Genomic DNA, 17711 nt, shown 5'->3' on the forward strand with positions numbered 1-17711 from the left:
CTGCAAGTAATAAACAGCTACGAGGATAAACAGAATTGATGTTCACGGTACCAACAAAATTTTACTCTAGTTTAGTAAACGTTAGGGTTCATCCTGAACGAAGCTTATGTATCAGCAAAATAAGATTTATTAGAGGTTACGCAGTGATGTAAGATCAGCTGAACACTCGCAATCAACTAGCGATTAAATAGAATATTTGGTTCAAATGGCTCTGAGCACTATGGGACTTAACTCCTAAGGTCATCAGTCCCCTACAACTTAGAACTACTTAAACCTAACTAACCTAAGGACATAACACACATCCATACCCGAGGCAGGATTCGAACCTGCGACCGTAGCGGTCGCGCGAAATAGAATATTTCTTGACGTTCAGTTTAGCTTACTTGCTGACAACAAAGAGTAGCAGGTTACTCCATGAAATAATCTCGAAATGAAGACACAAGGCGATGGAGTTCTGCATGAATGAAGCAAGAAACAGAAAGAGTACGAAACTGACAACAAATGGAAGTAAAAGAAGTTGCAGCGCATTAACGACTTGCAGAGAAACCGGAACGATCTTCACATCTAATGTCTCCTTTGTAAAAACACTTAATGAGAAAAGTAAACGTTACACAAAAAATGCACAGAACCGAGAAGTAAGAAACTTCGAAATATAGTTTTAAGTGAAACGAATAAACTCTTGAGAAAGACAAAGAATCGAGAAAATGAATGAGGTGCCGACTAAAACTCCGAGAGGAATACTGCGTCGGACAGAGCAAATCAAGAACTACAGAGCGTGCAGCTGTAATTGATCAATCGATCCGGGATACTGGGCGTTTAAATTCAGAAGCTTACCCGAATTACATATGCGCGCTGTAGCACGTAAAGTAACGTCGTCAAACCGGTTTTGCGCTGGGCTGTTAAAAGTAAGTTTGAATAGTGAGTCGCAACGCGAAGTCGCAGCAACGGTCTCTGCTAAGCGTCGTCGAGTTCCTATATTTCAGTGGAAAACAGCGATGCAAACATTGCGTGCGGGAAGCCACACTGGCGAGATGCTGTAATATCCCTTAATTGTCGTGCTTTAAAATGATTCTCCCATTGTCATACACATCATTGGTTGACGAGATAACGAAGAACTGCTACGAAACAGATGCGGTTCCCTCACGCACTCGGGTGGATTCAGTTCCACAAAGTGCCTGGCCACAGCGGGGATTGGCCGAGTACACACGACTGCATGTGCTGAATGCAAGAATACAAACAGTTAGATTACTCTGGGTAATATGTAGACCATTTAGTTATTAATTAACTTCGAAACTGGTCTTGCGGAAGTCCTACACAGACACATGGAAATCAATTCTTAGACACATTGCGTGCTGTTAGTGCGCAAATCAATTACGCCGCTTCCTCATCCTCTAACCATGTTTGATAACGAGGTTGTTCCATTTTCACTATATGTATATCTGCTTCAGTACACAGGACAGCAGGACACCAGCGTACGGTGTATGGAGGTGGTACCATCAACATTTCTCCCCGTCCTGTTCCATTAGCGAGCGATACAGACGGTAAAGAGATTGTTTTTGGTACCGTTTTGTACAAACTCGAATTTGCCTAATAGTGTGAGATGTATGTTAGAAGAGTTAATACGTTTATTGGTTAATACGGGGACGTAGGCTATTAGAATCGATGCGGTCGGAGTAACACATTACTAACCCTCAATTTAATAAGAATTAAACCGATCACTTTACCTGTTGTGTTTTCGAATGTACCACATGTTGCAAAGAAGTACTTCCTTACGATCGCTATAAAAACTGTCTACTAAATAAATTGCTTTGTCTTATTGTATTTTATGTTCAGTTCAATCAAACAAATAACATGATATACCTCAAAATACGCTCTTGTGGGTTAGCATTATCTTCCGCGGTCCCCTTCCATTTTGAAATTAAAGCTCTCTGCTCCGCATAATGTCTGTTTGCAGCCTTGTCTCACCCTGACAACATAAACCGCTACAAATTACACAGTCCTTCTTTGAATTTTATCTATCTCACCCGTCAATTCAACTTGATGACTTGCCGGCCGCGGTGGCCGTGCGGTTCTGGCGCTGCAGTCCGGAACCGCGGGACTGCTCCGGTCGCAGGTTCGAATCCTGCCTCGGGCATGGATGTGTGTGATGTCCTTAGGTTAGTTAGGTTTAAGTAGTTCTAAGTTCTAGGGGACTGAGGACCTAAGATGTTAAGTCCCATAGTGCTCAGAGCCAACTTGATAACGGTGCTATATCGAGGGACAATAATCAAGAACTGAGCTCACCGTATAATAATCATGCAGTATGTTTTCCACATTCTCCTTTATCTACAAATATTAGTCAAGGCCTGATTTGATCGTGAAAATCATATACTCTTGTCTAAAAGATAATAATTATAAATTATGCAAAGAATAATCCGTAGATTCCATTACAGCACAGGTGGATACACTTATAGCAGCAGTAGTACTTGGCAACACCAAACAGCTTTAAAGTTTTTGAAAAGTAGTTCGAAATCTTACTAGACTCACAAAAGAATGAAGGGTTAAGTATTGTGTACCATGTCACTACGTATTCACTGTAGTCAACTTTCAAATGTAGTTTACCGTACATGTTGAGGCAAGTTTCATGAACCTTACATTTCTACGAATCTGATATATGTGAATTTATATTCTTGTTTGCTTCCGTTAGATAGTCATTCAATAAAAGTTACGTCAGAAGAAAAGTAATACCTTTTTATGGATTCATTGACTGTCTACTGTATTCGATAATGTTCGTCTTGTCGAACAGTAGTGACGTGACAGCAACTTTCATAAGGCGCAAGCTGATTTTTGTTATTTTTGGTACATTGTTTCGGGAAAAAATACAGAAGCAGAATCTTTTGAAGTTGCGATTTGGCACAGATAGCTCACGTTAACAGATACGTGGATAACTACATACTGCTGCCAAACAAACCTTTTAACAATCTCACACCATGCTTGCAAAAGTAACATCTGGGGGATCGAACCAGGTGCAAGTGCAGCGCCTATTTCATATGCAACCAGCTATGCTCGCGTACGGTAGGTCATGAAAAGGCGGCTATCACACACTAATGCATTCTTGGCTTCTCAGCAATAACTGGATATTAAGAAACAGCATTTTATACTTTTCAATGTCAAAGTTTTTATGTAATTCGCTAATGTATGCGTTTAAAAATGCAAGAAAACCATGCATCAAATGAAATTCCTAATTCTTTACGGGTTTAGTTGCTTCATAGTAGGAATAAATCCGATACAAGGAACAGAACTGCGGGCGAAAGACAGAGAAATGCCAAAGCCTTCGACTATCTGTTGACATGATCACATGCCCTCACTAAATGAGACACTGCAGGCATTTGCAAAACAGGATCGGTTGTCTACCTGTGCTCGCCTACCATCCAAATACTTGTGATGTACGCGTATTCAACGAAAAAAATTGAACCGGTCGCAGAAGCACCCCATAATCACCACAGCTGACGTTGAAAAACTCACTAAGTTCACTTCGAATGCCTCCTTCTAAAATCTCACATCCTAGCAAACTTTCTTTTGATTTGTTTTGCTTACAATAATTGAAAGCTGGAAAATAAAAAAGTTCTCACACAAAAACATATAAGAAAGCATGGTAAGAGTTTATCGTCTCGTCGCTATTCAGGTCGTTAAGAGTCGTAGCACTTTTTAAATTAGAAGGAAATCGGCTGTGGCCTTCTTTAAGGTATTCATCTCAGATGACGCAGTGACACCACGACAAATCTTATTTAGGATGGGGAGCCAGGAATTTGAACTCCTTCCGCCCGAAGTTAGACGATCACGCTGGTATTGGTGTCACGTCACTTCATTTCAGAACGTTCCGCAACTTATTTCTAATTGCGGCATTACCAAAAACCGCCAACAGACTGGCGTGTCACTCCTTGTCAAGGATTCTCCACAAAATTTGTTTGAAGTTGACGTGACGACTGCGTCACGTCTGCCAATAAATTAAGTCGGACTATTCTCACTACGCTTACTCATGTTATAGCACTATTGTGGCTGATTAATACACGCATCAAAAAAAGTTTTGCATCACCTCGGTTCCGAGAGTTCCGGAACCTGTACAGAAAATTGGAACAGAGATCAACATAAACATCATTTCCGCCCCTTTTATTGCTTATGAAAAACAAACATTGCATGTTGTACTACCATACAGCGAGACCTTCAGGGGTGGTGGTCCAGATTAATCTACAAACCGGTTCCTCTAATACCCAGTAGTACGTCCTCTTGCATTGATGCATGTCTGTATTCGTCGTGGCATACTACAATAGTACCACTCCTCAACGGCGATTCGGCGTAGATCGCTCAAAATGGTTGGTTGGTCACGTCGTCCATAAACAGCCCTATTCAGTCTATCCCAGACATGTTCGATACGGTTCATGTCTGGAGAACATGCTGGCCACTCTAGTCAAGCGATGTCGTTATCCTGAAGGAAATTCACAAGGTGTGCACGATGGGAACGCGAATTGTCGTCCATGAAGAAGAATGCCTCGCCAATATGCTGCCGATATGGTTGCACTATCAGTCGGAGGATGGCATTCACTTATCGTACAGCTGTTACGGCGCCTTCCATGACTAGCAGCGGCGTACGTCGGCCCCACATAATGCCACACGAAACAGCAGGGAACCTCCACCTTGCTGCACTCGCTAAACAGTGTGTCTAAGGCATTCAGCCTGACCAGGCTGCCCCCAAACACGTTTCCAATGATCGTCTGGTTGAGGGCATATGCGACACTCATCGGTGAAGAGAACTTGATGGCAATCCTCTGGGGTCCATTCGGCATGTTGTCGGGTGCATCTCCACCGTGCTGCACGGTGTCGTGGTTGCAAAGATGGAACTCGCCATGGACGTCGGAAGTGAAGTTGCGCATCATGCAGCCTATTGCGCACAGTTTGAGTCGTAACACGACGTCCTGTGGCTGCACGGAAAGCATTAACATGATGGCGTTGCTGTAAATGTTCCTCCGACCCATAATCCGTAGGTAGCGGTCATCCACTGCAGTAGTAACCCTTGGGCGGCCTGAACAAACTACAGACCGTATGTAGCTTCCAGGGAGCTGTTACACAAAGATTCAAAATTCATAGCTCTCTATAGAAAGCCCATTCTACCACAACTGGCCTTGGAGAGCGAGTTCGAAAATTTTCGCGCAGTCTGGGAGACCATAGACCACACCTCGTGAGTTGGGGGTTAGCATGAACACTAACGAAAATCACCATTCCAGGACTAAGACATGAGTCTTCGGAACGTACCACGACAGCAAAATTGATATAATAATTCCTTAATAATGGCAAGAATTACGCAGTGGCTCCCCCATTGCATTAGTTGTTCATTGTGGACATACGATATAGTGTGAAGCGGAACTCCATCAACAAACTTTCAGTGGAAGTTCTGGGATATTTTTATATAAGGAACACAGTTTCCGGAGGCTCGTTAAAGAGTTTTGCGTTTCGTTTGGTGTCTTTCCCCAGATAGTTTTTATCTGCACTGCGCTGAAAACGTTAGGAGCCCTCAAAAAGAAATGAACCGGAGGCTATAAAACGAAAACCGCTGAAGGAATCGTAATATCATTGGCTACGGAAGAACGTATGGTCCCTATAGGAACGTTGTGGCTTCAAACTCACCGCTAGAGGGACACGGGCGCACTCACGGACCACCCTCTGCACAGTGGCTGACATCTTATCAGATAAATCAACAGAACTTGAGTGTGCGGTTCCATGACGCCAAATACCGTCATTTAAATATGCTCTGGTGACATCTGTTGACATGGAACGCTCATTCTCGGCATATACGCTGCTATTAACAGACATGACATGCAGTTTCTCAACGGAAAATCTGGCGAAAGTGTGACTATAATTATGGCCATGGACAATAATATAATGTGGATTTTTGTCATCTATTCATCTTCCTAGACAATAAAATATCAGATTTTGGTCACCTATTTTGTGATTTTTATAACCTAATTTTGTAAGTGATAGAACCTATTTTAGGTACCTAATTTAACACTTTTAGAACCTCAAAGTCTGAGGTCTAATAATTACATTAATTATTACTCCGTAACAAGCTACTGAAGACCACATTTCCTATATACCAAAACACTCGAAGGTATCCCCGAACAACCTCTGAAAGCTTGTCGGTGGTGTTCTCATTTACATTGTATGTACATAATATGCACTGTAATAGCCTACTGTTAACGTCTCCTGGAATGCCATACATAAAAAAATTAACAATAAATAAACTTTCCGAGAGCGACAAGTACAAAGTGCCGTAAGGTCAGAGACCCAATGACAAACAGTGATAACGAACAGTCTAACAGAGAATATCAACATAGAAAGACGCTATAAATAAAAGAGCGGCGACATCAATCGTCTGGTATGAGCTTATACTTCTCTGCGAAAGCATTCCGTCGCTATTATCTCCTCAGCTACATAAAATGGATTATCTGTAAATTAATGTGTAAAAAATGAATGTTTTTCATTCATGTAAGATAGTATCCAGTGCCATAATTAGTTTAATGAATGATATTTTGCTGCAAAAAATGTCTTTGGCGTATTTGCATTATTTGATTGAAGGGCTGTAATTACAGCATATTATAGGATTTTGCTTGAATACGGCCACGGGAGGCGTTATTATCAGAAGATAATTAGCGAATTTCCTTACTTTCACAAGACTTTAAATGTTTATCAAAAAGGATTCAAATAACTTTCAGTGAAATGAAATGATTGTATGACACTGATGGCCGGGAGTTCCTTTATTTCGTCCGTACCGAGATACATAATCCATGTACGTTAACTCGCAGCCATTTCAAAAGTTATTTCTATTTTATTGAAGGAAATGTATTAGATAAACAATAAGAAAACTAGTGGTTCGCAGGTACATACAGGGCGAACGTTAATAAAATCGACAAATTGCAGGGACAGATTCCTGACTAGGTTGGTTGGTTTGTTGGGGGAAGGAGACCAGACAGCGAGGTCACCGGTCTCATCAGATTAGGGAAGGATGGGGAAGGAAGTCGGCCGTGCCCTTTGAAAGGAACCATCCCGGCATTTGCCTGGAGCGATTTAGGGAAATCACGGAAAACCTAAATCAGGATGGCCGGACGCGGGATTGAACCGTCGTCCTCCCGAATGCGAGTCCAGTGTCTAACCACTGCGCCACCTCGCTCGGTCTATTCCTGACTAGAAATGGAGGGTAAAAAAGTCCCTATGAACATGAGTCCGGAAATGCATCCTTGCCACAGTACATGACTATGACGAATGAATTTCCTCTGACCGCCGTATGTTCCTTGCGTGTTGCATGCTGTGTGACGCAGCGCACTTTAAGCAGCAGAATGGTCCGGTATTCATGTCGGGGACAAGCCGAGATGGCGCTTGTATACGGTCGGGCAAATGGAAACGGTTGAGAGACAGCACGGCTATACCAGAACAAGTGCACTTCCAAACGCTAGCCACATCACACATTTCAATCACTGGGCTTTTTTTTGGGGGGGGGGGGGGCTTTGTGTGATCATGGGTCCAGACAGACGAACATGCTGGGAGGCGGCGGACCGTGCGTATACGAGATCTATTGTATATTGAGACGAACTCTGGTACAAGCACCAAGCAGATGGTCTGTCAACATGGTTAAGCCAAGCACGATTACGCGTATCGTGCATGACAACCGCTACTATCCTGACCACCTGAAATCCCATGGAGGCCACTCTGACGGTAAATCATCGAGTAGAACAGAAGTGATATCTGGCGTTCCGCAAGGTAGTGTGTCATATGCCCTCTGCTGTTCCTGATTTATATAAATGATACAGGTGATAATCTGAGCAGCCCCTTTAGATTGCTTGCAGATGACGTTGTAATTTACCGTCTAGTAAAATCATCAGACGATCAATTCCAATTACAAAATGATCTAGAGAGAATTTCTGTATGATGCCAAAAGCGGCAATTGGCACTAAACAAAGAAAAGTTCGAGGTCATTAACATGGGTACTAAAAGAAATTAGATAAATTTTGGGTATACGATAAATCGCACAAATCTAAGAGCTGTCAATTCGACTAAATACCAAGGAATTACAATTACGAGCAACTTAAATTGGAAGGACCATATAGATAATATTGTGGGGAAGGCGAAAAAAAGACTGCGCTTTGTTGGCAGAACACTTCGAAGATGCGACAAACCCACTAAAGAGACAGCCTACATTACACGTGTCTGTCCTCTGCTGGAATATTGCTGCGCAGTATGAGCTCCTTACCAGGTAGGATTGACGGAGGATATCGAAAAAGTGCAAAGAAGGGCAGCTCGTTTGGTGTTATCGCGCAATAGGGGTGAGAGTGTCACTGATATGATACGCGAGTTTTCTTTGCGGCGAGATCTATTTACTAAATTTCAATCACCAACTTTCTCTTCCGAATGCGAAAATATTTTGTTGACACCCACATACGTAGGGAGAAATGATCATCATAATAAAACAAAAGAAATCAGAGCTCAAACGGAAAGATTTAGGTTTTCCTTTCTCCCACGCGCCGTTCGAGAATGGAATGGTAGAGAAGTAGTATGAAAATGGTTCGATGAACCCTTTGCCAGGCACTTAAGTGTGAATTGCAGAGTAACCATGCTGATGTAGATATCTGTTGTGACATGCGTGTGATGCAACTCTGTACTGCACACCGGGACGATTTATTGTTGCATGCACTCCGTTCACTTCCGGACACATGTTCATAGGGCCTTTTTTCCTACATTTCCAGTCAGGAATCCGTCCCTACAGTTCCTCTGTTTTAATGTTCAGCCTGTTATCCTTGAACTCTCACCCATGAAATAAATGAGCTCATGTCTGCGCGAGTTATTTGACATGATCATATGCGCAACGTAATGCTACGTGAAAAAAAAAAAAAACAGTTAAACTTTAAGCAATGTTAGTTTATTCTTTGTTTCAAAAATAAGAACGGAGATAACATATAAAGCGGCATTAGTTCACAGTCACCAGATTATTGTTTTTCTTTCATCTTAGAAACGCACTACGACAAAAATGGCCCCACACACTCATTCGTTATACCATCACGTAACACAATGAGTTGGTTAGTTTTGGGACATGCCTTGTCATACGAACTAAATTTCGTAAGTGACAAAAAAATCATTATATCACAGAGAATTGATGGTTATGCTCTCAATATATGAAAAAAAGATCTGCACTCCAGATTTCGGAGAGAGACCGGGGGGGGGGGGGGGGGCAAGAAGCTGGAGAGGTATGTGGCTGCTTTTGCCCCTGCCTCTCCCCATGTGAACGTCTATGGTCGAAACACCTGTTTAATAGCTCTCTGGTCTACTTTTAAAAAACAATACAGCAGAGATTTTGTGTGGCGTGGATTCTACAAGACCCTGATACGTTTCCGGAGGTACATCGTAACAGATGTCAACTAACTTGTCACGCAATTCCCGCAAATTACTGGACGGTGGTTCGTGGGTGTGCAGCTGGCGCCCGATATGTGTTTCAGTGGGTTCAATCAGGGCAATTGCTGGCCAAGACGTCAATGTAAGTTCACTATAATGCTCCTCAAAACCTCTGTAGCACGATTGTAGCATTGCGACGTGGGCAGCTATCCTGTTGGAAGATGCCATCGCCGTCGGGGAAGACTTCAAGCATAACGGGACACAGATGGAGCGCAATAATGTTCACGTAGTTCACTGCAGATATGGCGTCTTCGATTACTACCCCAGATCCCATGGAAGGCCTGCTCACTGTACCCAACAAGATACTTCTGGCCTCACCGACCTGCATCGGGGGCGCAGTGCACGCTCCGAGCAGCCATTCGCCTAGATGGCCGCGTCAAAAGACAAAACCATTGACCTGGTGCAGCAAGAAATGCGATTCATTCGACCACGCGCCGCATTTCCATTCACTCACGGTCAGAGCTTAGTGATGCTGTGCCCACTGCAATCGTTATCGACGATGGCGTTGGGTCAGCAAGGTAACACGTAGAGGCGTGTGATGTGGAGCCCCTTGTTCAACAGTGCCCTTTGAACGCATCAGATCTGCCACAGATCGCTGTCTATCCTGGATTACACAGTGGCGGATCATCCGACATCTCAGTTTTGTGATGAGATTTGGACGTCCGGTAACATACGGCCTGCTCGTTACTTCGTCATCCTTCAATGACAGCGTACGCGAACAGCCGACCAGATTCCCCGTTTCTGAGATTCTCCTTTCCAGCCGCAGGGCCATAACAATGTGCCCTTTGTCAGAACCGCTTACATCAGGGGATTTTCGCGTTTGCGGCCCGTACCTTCGCCGTAATGACTACCTACTCGTCCCTGTTCCGCTTCTTTCCTTACCGCGTCACGTGCCCGCAACATCACGGGGAAGCATTTATTCTAGCGGTGGGCAGTGGTCATCGTGTTCTGGCCCATCAATGTACCGGGTGATCAAAAAGTCAGTTTAAATTTGGAAACTTAATAAACCACGGAATAATGTAGATAGAGAGGTAAAAATTGACACACATGCTTGGAATGACATGGGGTTTCATTAGAACAAAAAAAAGTTCAAAAAATGTCCGACAGATGGCGCTGGGCAGCAAAACGTCAGTGACTGCGCATGACACTCGTGTTACAAATGGCTCTGAGCACTATGGGACTCAACTGCTGAGGTTATTAGTCCCCTAGAACTTAGAACTAGTTAAACCTAACTAACCTAAGGACATCACAAACATCCATGCCCGAGGCAGGATTCGAACCTGCGACCGTAGCGGTCTTGCGGTTCCAGACTGCAGCGCCTTTAACCGCACGGCCACTTCGGCCGGCCAAGTGTATCGTGATCGACCGACATCTCTGGGGATGCTGAAAGAACCCATCCGAAGCCAATGCCTCACCATAACTCCGGACATGCTTTACAGTGCTGTTCACAACATTATTCCTCGACTACAGCTATTGTTGAGGAATGATGGTGGACATATTGAGCATTTCCTGTAAAGATCATCATCTTTGCTTTGTCTTACTTTGTTATGCTAATTATTGCTATTCCGATCAGATGAAGCGCCATCTGTCGGACATTTTTTGAACGTTTGTATTTTTTGGTTCTAATAAAACCCCATGTCATTCCAACAATGTGTGTCAATTTGTACCTCTCTGTCTACATTATTCCGTGATTTATTCAGTTTTCAAATTTATACTGACTTTTTGATCCCCCGGTATATACGTGAGGCACGCCTGGAACATCTTCTGTTTCAGAAGACTAATGATAAAAAAGGGGGCAGGCGTCGCCAGTTTGCCTTCCGTCGGGACACACAACGAGTAGCAGCAGTGTGCGGGGGCTCACCTGAGATGTGTCCGAAGCAGTGCGTGAGCGTCGCTACGGCGAGGCCTGTGGCGATGGCGGTGGTGAGCAGCAGCGGCGACCCGCCGGCCGCCGGCCCGGAGACTGCCGCCGCGGCGCCGCCGCACACGATGAACACGTAGAAGAAGGATGCCAGGCACTCCGAGATGATGGAGCGCCAGAACTCGAGCGTGCGCACCTCGGCCTGCATCGAGGGCCGGCGCAGCGCCGCCGAGGGCGCGCCGCCCCCGGGGGCGCACGCCGCCTCCAGGCGCGCCGCCTCCAGCTTCTCGAACAGCGTCACCAGGTGGAACTCCAGCGTCGTGTCCGGCGGTAGCACTCCAGTCGCCATGCTGACGGGTAGTAGGTGCCTACGTTTGTGCGCTCTTTAACGGAACTTGGGGGGGGGGGGGGGGGGGGGGAGCGTTAACTGTCGCGGCCTAGACTGTCAGTGATCGGTTGTCAAAACCCTCCGCGGTTCATGTCAGACAGCTGAGGGAACGTGAACGAACTGTCTCCAGTAAGTTACGGTGCGAAGACGCGAGAACGATACCTATTCCGTATGACTACACTCGAAACTAACTGCGGGTGGACCACTGTGCGTGTGTATACTGGAGCGCACCGACTGCTGTGACGCCGCTCCCTTCCCCAGCTGCACGCGCGCCGGCCGCAGCTGACAGAATGAGCGGCGAGGAGGCTTGCGCGCCGACCTGCGCTCCTCCCTGCGACGGCCGCCGGAACTACTGCCGAGCCAGCGGGGGCGGCTCGGAGCCCATCTGCCCCACCTTGAGCGGCCATATGATGGCCAGCAGATGCTCCGGCAGGTCTTCGATATCCGCATTCTGGAAACGAATTCAGTGTTCATACAGGAGGATATAAGATAATAATAATGTCGTGTGGCTAGGACCTCCCGTCGGGTAGACCGTTCGCCGGGTGCAAGTCTTTTGATTTGACGCCACTTCGGCGACTGGGGATGAAATGATGATGATTAGGACAAGATAACACCCAGTCCCAGAGCGGAGAAAATCGCCGACCCAGCCGGGAATCGAACCCGGGCCCTTAGGATTGACATTCTGTCGCGCTGATCACTCAGCTACCGGGGGCGGACAGGATATAAGATGAACATCAACAAAAGCAAAACGAGGATAATGGAATGTAGTCGAATAAAGTCGGGTGATGCTGAGGGAATTAGATTAGGAAATTAGACACTTAAAGTAGTAAGGGGGTTTTGCTACTTGGGGAGCAAAATAACTGATGATGGTCGAAGTAGGGAGGATATAAAATTTAGACTGGCAATGACAAGGAAGAGAAATTTGTTAACATCGAGTATAGATTTAAATGTCAGAAAGTCATTTCAGAAAGTATTTGTATGGAGTGTAGCCATGTATGGAAGTGAAACGTGGACGATAAATAGTTTGGACAAGAAGAAAATAGAAGCTTTCGAAATGTGGTGCTACAGAAGAATGCTGAAGATTAGATGGGTAGATCACATAACTAATGAGGAAGTATTGAATAGGATTGGGGAGAAGAGAAGTTTGTGGCACAACTTGAATAGAAGAAGGAATCGGTTGGCAGGACATGTTCTGAGGCATCAAGGGATGACCAATTTAGTATTGGAGGACAGCGTGGAGGGTAAAAATCGTAGAGGGTGACCAAGACAAGAATACACTAAGCAGATTCAGAAGGATGTAGGTTGCAGTAGGTACTGCGAGATGAAGAAGCTTGCACAGGATAGAGTAGCATGGAGAGCTGCATCAAACCAGTCTCAGGACTGAAGACCACAACAACAACAACAACAACAGATGTCCGGGCATGGTGTTTTGGTATGCACTACTCTTCGTCTCGGGTTACAGATTTCTCTGTCGTCGCAGGTTTTTTTCGTATTTTTCAGCTGTCCTCTAGTACTTTATTCTGTGGCTCATATGAGATTGATTCATATTTGTAATGTTATCGGCAAGCAGCAACGAGCACACTACTTTTAACTTCCTGCCCACAAGGTGGGGTGAAAAACTACCTGCCCGCCCTATTTGCCGAAGTGCACATGCGCAGTATACGTCTTAACCGTAGCCAGCCTATCCTTCTAGCATCTAGCCCGTCACGCTCACAGTATTGCAGGGGTCACCTGCTCCGTGCTACGTACTGTCCGCTCTACATAGGGTGCTGGGTGGGATTCCACACGACCGTGTTACGCACGTGATTGTAGTTCACGTGGATTTCCACCCAACCTTGTTAACACTGTTTACTTTTTGTTATAGTTTACAGATACCCAATGGCCCACATAACCGTGTTTTCACAGCCCGAAAAGAGGTTTTAGAAGAGCTGCAAAGGCGAATAGCGGTGGATTCTGATGACGAGGACGAAGACAATTTTGCTGTATGCTGCTGAGGGACATGGGATGGCGTATTATCTCATGATGACGCCATCGACGGTGAATTCGAACCCGAGGACAGATTCCTTCAAGAAGAAGGACAGCTACCGGAAGACAGCGACGGGAAAGCTGGATATTTCACTCTAGGGAAAGATATAGAAACAAACTGGACCAAAGCACCTCTAAAGTCTAAATAAACCAAAACGCCTACGAAAAATATAGTATTACACCTTCCCTGACGGCATGACGGATAAGGGAAAACTATTTCCGTTGTTTGTAAATTAAGAAATGATTGCTATGTTGGTGAAATACACAAATCAGGAAATCAAGCGAATAGCCGGGCGATACAATTCTGTCTAATGTTATACCACCCCCACAGAAAACTTGAGATGAAAGCGCTTTGTGAGTTACCATACAAGAGCGGATACTTGAAGTTTCCCGTTCGAACACCGATGAAATGTCTCAGAAATAGATCCCCGGTTTTTCGATTGACAATGTCTAAAAATCAGTTTTAATTTCTTATCCGTGCCCTTAGATTCGATAAGAAAACATGCGACCGTAGGAAACAAAACGACAAATTTGCCGCCTAGCGAGAGTTCTGGACTTTTTTTACGACTCAGTGTAAAGGCCATTATACGCCATTTGAATACTTAACTTCAGATGAGGAAGTCCTTTCAGAATATTTATATCAAAACAACTTGGCAAATAAGGCTTCAAAATTGTCAGCATACGTGATGCAATTTTTTTTTTTTTTTCGTCGGAATTTCTTACGTTGGGAACGAATTTAAAAAAAAGGAACAGTAAGCCTTTCCTTGCCAACGAGGTATGCCCTACAGCTTTGTGAATCCGTAAAAATCACAAACAGCATCGTGCGAATTGGCCGACGAGTTGACTAAGATGAAAGTCGCATTCGTCGACACGTTAGGCAAAAATAAACCGCAAATACCATCGGAACTGATCAGCTACAGAAACGCACCTCCTATGTCATCTCGTTTTCTGTACAACTCTGATAAAATGCTCTTATGCCAAAGAAATACAAAAATGTTATTATTTTATCAGCCACGCTTGATTCACCTGGAACAGATCCTTACTCGCAAAAAACTGAACAAAGCAAGTTCTACAATATGACAAAATACGAAGTAAACGTTTTGATCGACTGTGTCACGATAAGAGCACCAACCGTAAAACGCGAAGATGGCCATTCCGATATTTTTACAGTTTTCTGGATGTGAATACATTTGTACTTTCAAAACTGAATCCCCCCCATACACGTTGTTTCTCTAGTACGGAACAAGATCGATTCCTTAAAAGGCTCTCCTTCGATTTAAAGGAACCACATATGAAGAAAAAAGTTTATAATCCTCGTCTATCAACAGGTCTTCGACTTTCTATCAAGAGCTATCTCTTCGAAAAAGAAGATGGGACGGAACATGGGAAGCTGTCAAAAAAACCTCGTTGATGTGACGTTTGCAATGAAAAGAAGTATAGTAGTGATAGGAAAGATTATTCCTTTTGTTCAAATGGCTCTGAGCACTATGCGACTTAACTTCAGAGGTCATCAGTCGCCTAGAAATTAGAGCAGGATTCGAACCTGCGACCGTAGCGGTCGCTCGGCTCCAGACTGCAGCGCCTAGAACCTCACGGCCACTCCGACCGGCTGTTCCTTTTGTACAAAATACTGTAATTGTTTGTGTGGTCAACATAGGACTGTGGCGTGTTCCAATTGTCTTGAACTTTAGCAAAGTAATAATAATATTTACTTTATTTATTTTTGTTTCTGAATTATTTTATAATAAATTTTCCATTTTGCTGGAGTATAGTTGTCTAGTCAAGTGATGTGGTGAAAGTTCCTAGCTGTCTGTGATCTGACACTAGCAAAACAATATATGTAAGACGAAGATTTTTGGGCGTACAATTACGTGTTACCTATTTAGAGGAAATATTACTTTTTTATTGTTGCTTTTCCCAACAACATGAACACACATTTAATTTATTAATATGAATCATGGCACATTTATTTATGCTTAAAAATACAAATGTATTTCATTTGGTGGTATTTCATCCGGCATTGTTGTTAACGTCTTTCCAGTCCACATTGTGGGCAGAGGGGTAACAATAAAGTTTATTGTAGTCAAATGAGGAGTGGAACTGTCAAACGTACAAAGTATCACTTTTTTCAAGAACACGGTTTCGTTGCTGTTGTTTTCTACACTGGTTCCAAGTCTCAAATCATGGATAATGTGTTTTAAACATTCATTAGTAACCAGCTACGAACCATTCCATGTAATTCCAGTGCATACCGCTAACTTAACGTGATTTTAAAGATGCTTCCGAAACATTGTTGTAAATGTAGGCGTGTGAGATCTCCAAATGCAATATGACCAAAGTGTCTCGTACTTACCCGTCTCAAATAGCTATTAAAAAATTTTACCCTGAAACAGAAGAGTCAGTGTATTTAAAAGAGAAAAGACAGTGTCAAATATGCCGTACTTCACGTGAAAGACCTAGCACGTTTATCAGTTGACTGTGCTGCCATTTCTTCAACAGCTCAGAGAATTTTGAAGCACACTTCACAACATGTGATCCCAAGAACGGAGTTGTGTAAGAACAAGAGGCCAATACAGAGCTGTTTTTTCATGGATTTAATCCTGTTATTCGCTTGCAAAAAATTGAAAAGAAATGAGAAATGGTTTTTGTTACCAGGGTTCTGCTGGTTGGAATATTATTGCTGTATTTCTGTACATGTATTATTACAAATAAAACGTAGTGCCTCTGTATTAATCGCACTTGGAATAAAAGTTTTCTTATTGGCATTGAGAACCAATCAGCTTCCCGGTATGTCACATAGAACGTTCTTAATAAGTTATTTATTTACTAATTTGTCTCACTGCTACTTGCAATGATGAGGTGGGAAGCTTAATCCTGTGGTATTAGAATACGTTCTCAGTTTGTTGGATACAGATAAGTTATATACGAAAAGGGATACTTTTTTTGTAATTATCCTGACAAATGTGAGATTGGCATATAGAAACGTTTACGTTCCACTCTTGCAAATGTTCGCGTAAATTTTTCAGAGGCTACAAGGGTTTCGACTGATACGTCATTTTCAATTGCCGTATAAAAATTAAGAAGACACATAGATTACTGTTGACCGATGGCTGGCTCGGAACATATGGGCAATCACAGATTTCGCGAGACTCAGATTAGAACGGTTCTAGTACGACGCTATACTACTCGTATCTTACACTTCGCTCAGTGCTCGGCGACATTTTATTTGCTTGACTATTTCAGTCGAGTGTGTCTCTAATGTTCCTTGTACCTCTCCTCGACTGTTATAACTACTTACCTAACGTGCAACACACAACAAGCACACACGAGACCTTTGCTCTCAGCGGCCGCCGAAGCAACGGGCTACGTCAGTCTTCGAAACATCGCATGTGAAGGCTGAGCGTCTACCGTCTACCAATCGCGATTATAGTACTTGAGAAATCATACACATTTATATCTGCTATATTTAAGACAGAGATGTGAAACTGGTAGCCAATCGTTGGAAAATTAAGGTTTTTGTTATTGCATCTTTCGGTAGAACAGCTATAGTGTACAAATTCCAGATTCGGCGAAATTGGATATCTTAACCAATAATGGAAAACGTTAACTGAATCTTCCGTCGGTTCTTGGTAGGACAACATTATAAAAAATGAAAAGCGCTAATTTGCTTTTGCTGCACAGTATTTTATAATAATGGAACACGTCAGTGTGCTGTCTGGCAACTGGAGATCCGTCCAACCCATTCTGGAATCGTGGCTACAGACTTCTCAGTTTTTTCACGGGAAATTATGTTTTTTTTCTTTGGCATGGTGGCGATTTCCACGTTGTCCTGCATTTAGCGCAGATGTGAAGATTTATGGAACATTGCCGAAACAGTCCACAAATCATTTTCTGTCCGTTTCTCATACACTCCATTCCGAGCTCTAAAAACAGACCATTCCAACACACTGGCACTTTAAATCT

General features: G+C 43.6%; 1 protein-coding gene across 2 annotated transcripts in view; it reads right to left on the reverse strand.

Moving 5' to 3' along the window:
• The window catches only part of LOC124599972 (neurogenic protein big brain-like), a 303231-nt gene extending 291505 nt beyond the window's left edge, over positions 1-11726 (reverse strand). For both annotated transcript variants that reach the window (XM_047136123.1, XM_047136124.1), the window contains exon 1: positions 11336-11726. In XM_047136123.1, the coding sequence (XP_046992079.1) occupies positions 11336-11684 (349 nt within the window). In that variant the 5' untranslated portion in view covers positions 11685-11726. The remainder of the gene's footprint in view (positions 1-11335) is intronic.
• Between the last annotated feature and the right edge of the window lie 5985 nt (positions 11727-17711).

This window comes from Schistocerca americana, chromosome 1, assembly GCF_021461395.2.
Source record: "Schistocerca americana isolate TAMUIC-IGC-003095 chromosome 1, iqSchAmer2.1, whole genome shotgun sequence".
NCBI lineage: Eukaryota > Metazoa > Arthropoda > Insecta > Orthoptera > Acrididae > Schistocerca > Schistocerca americana.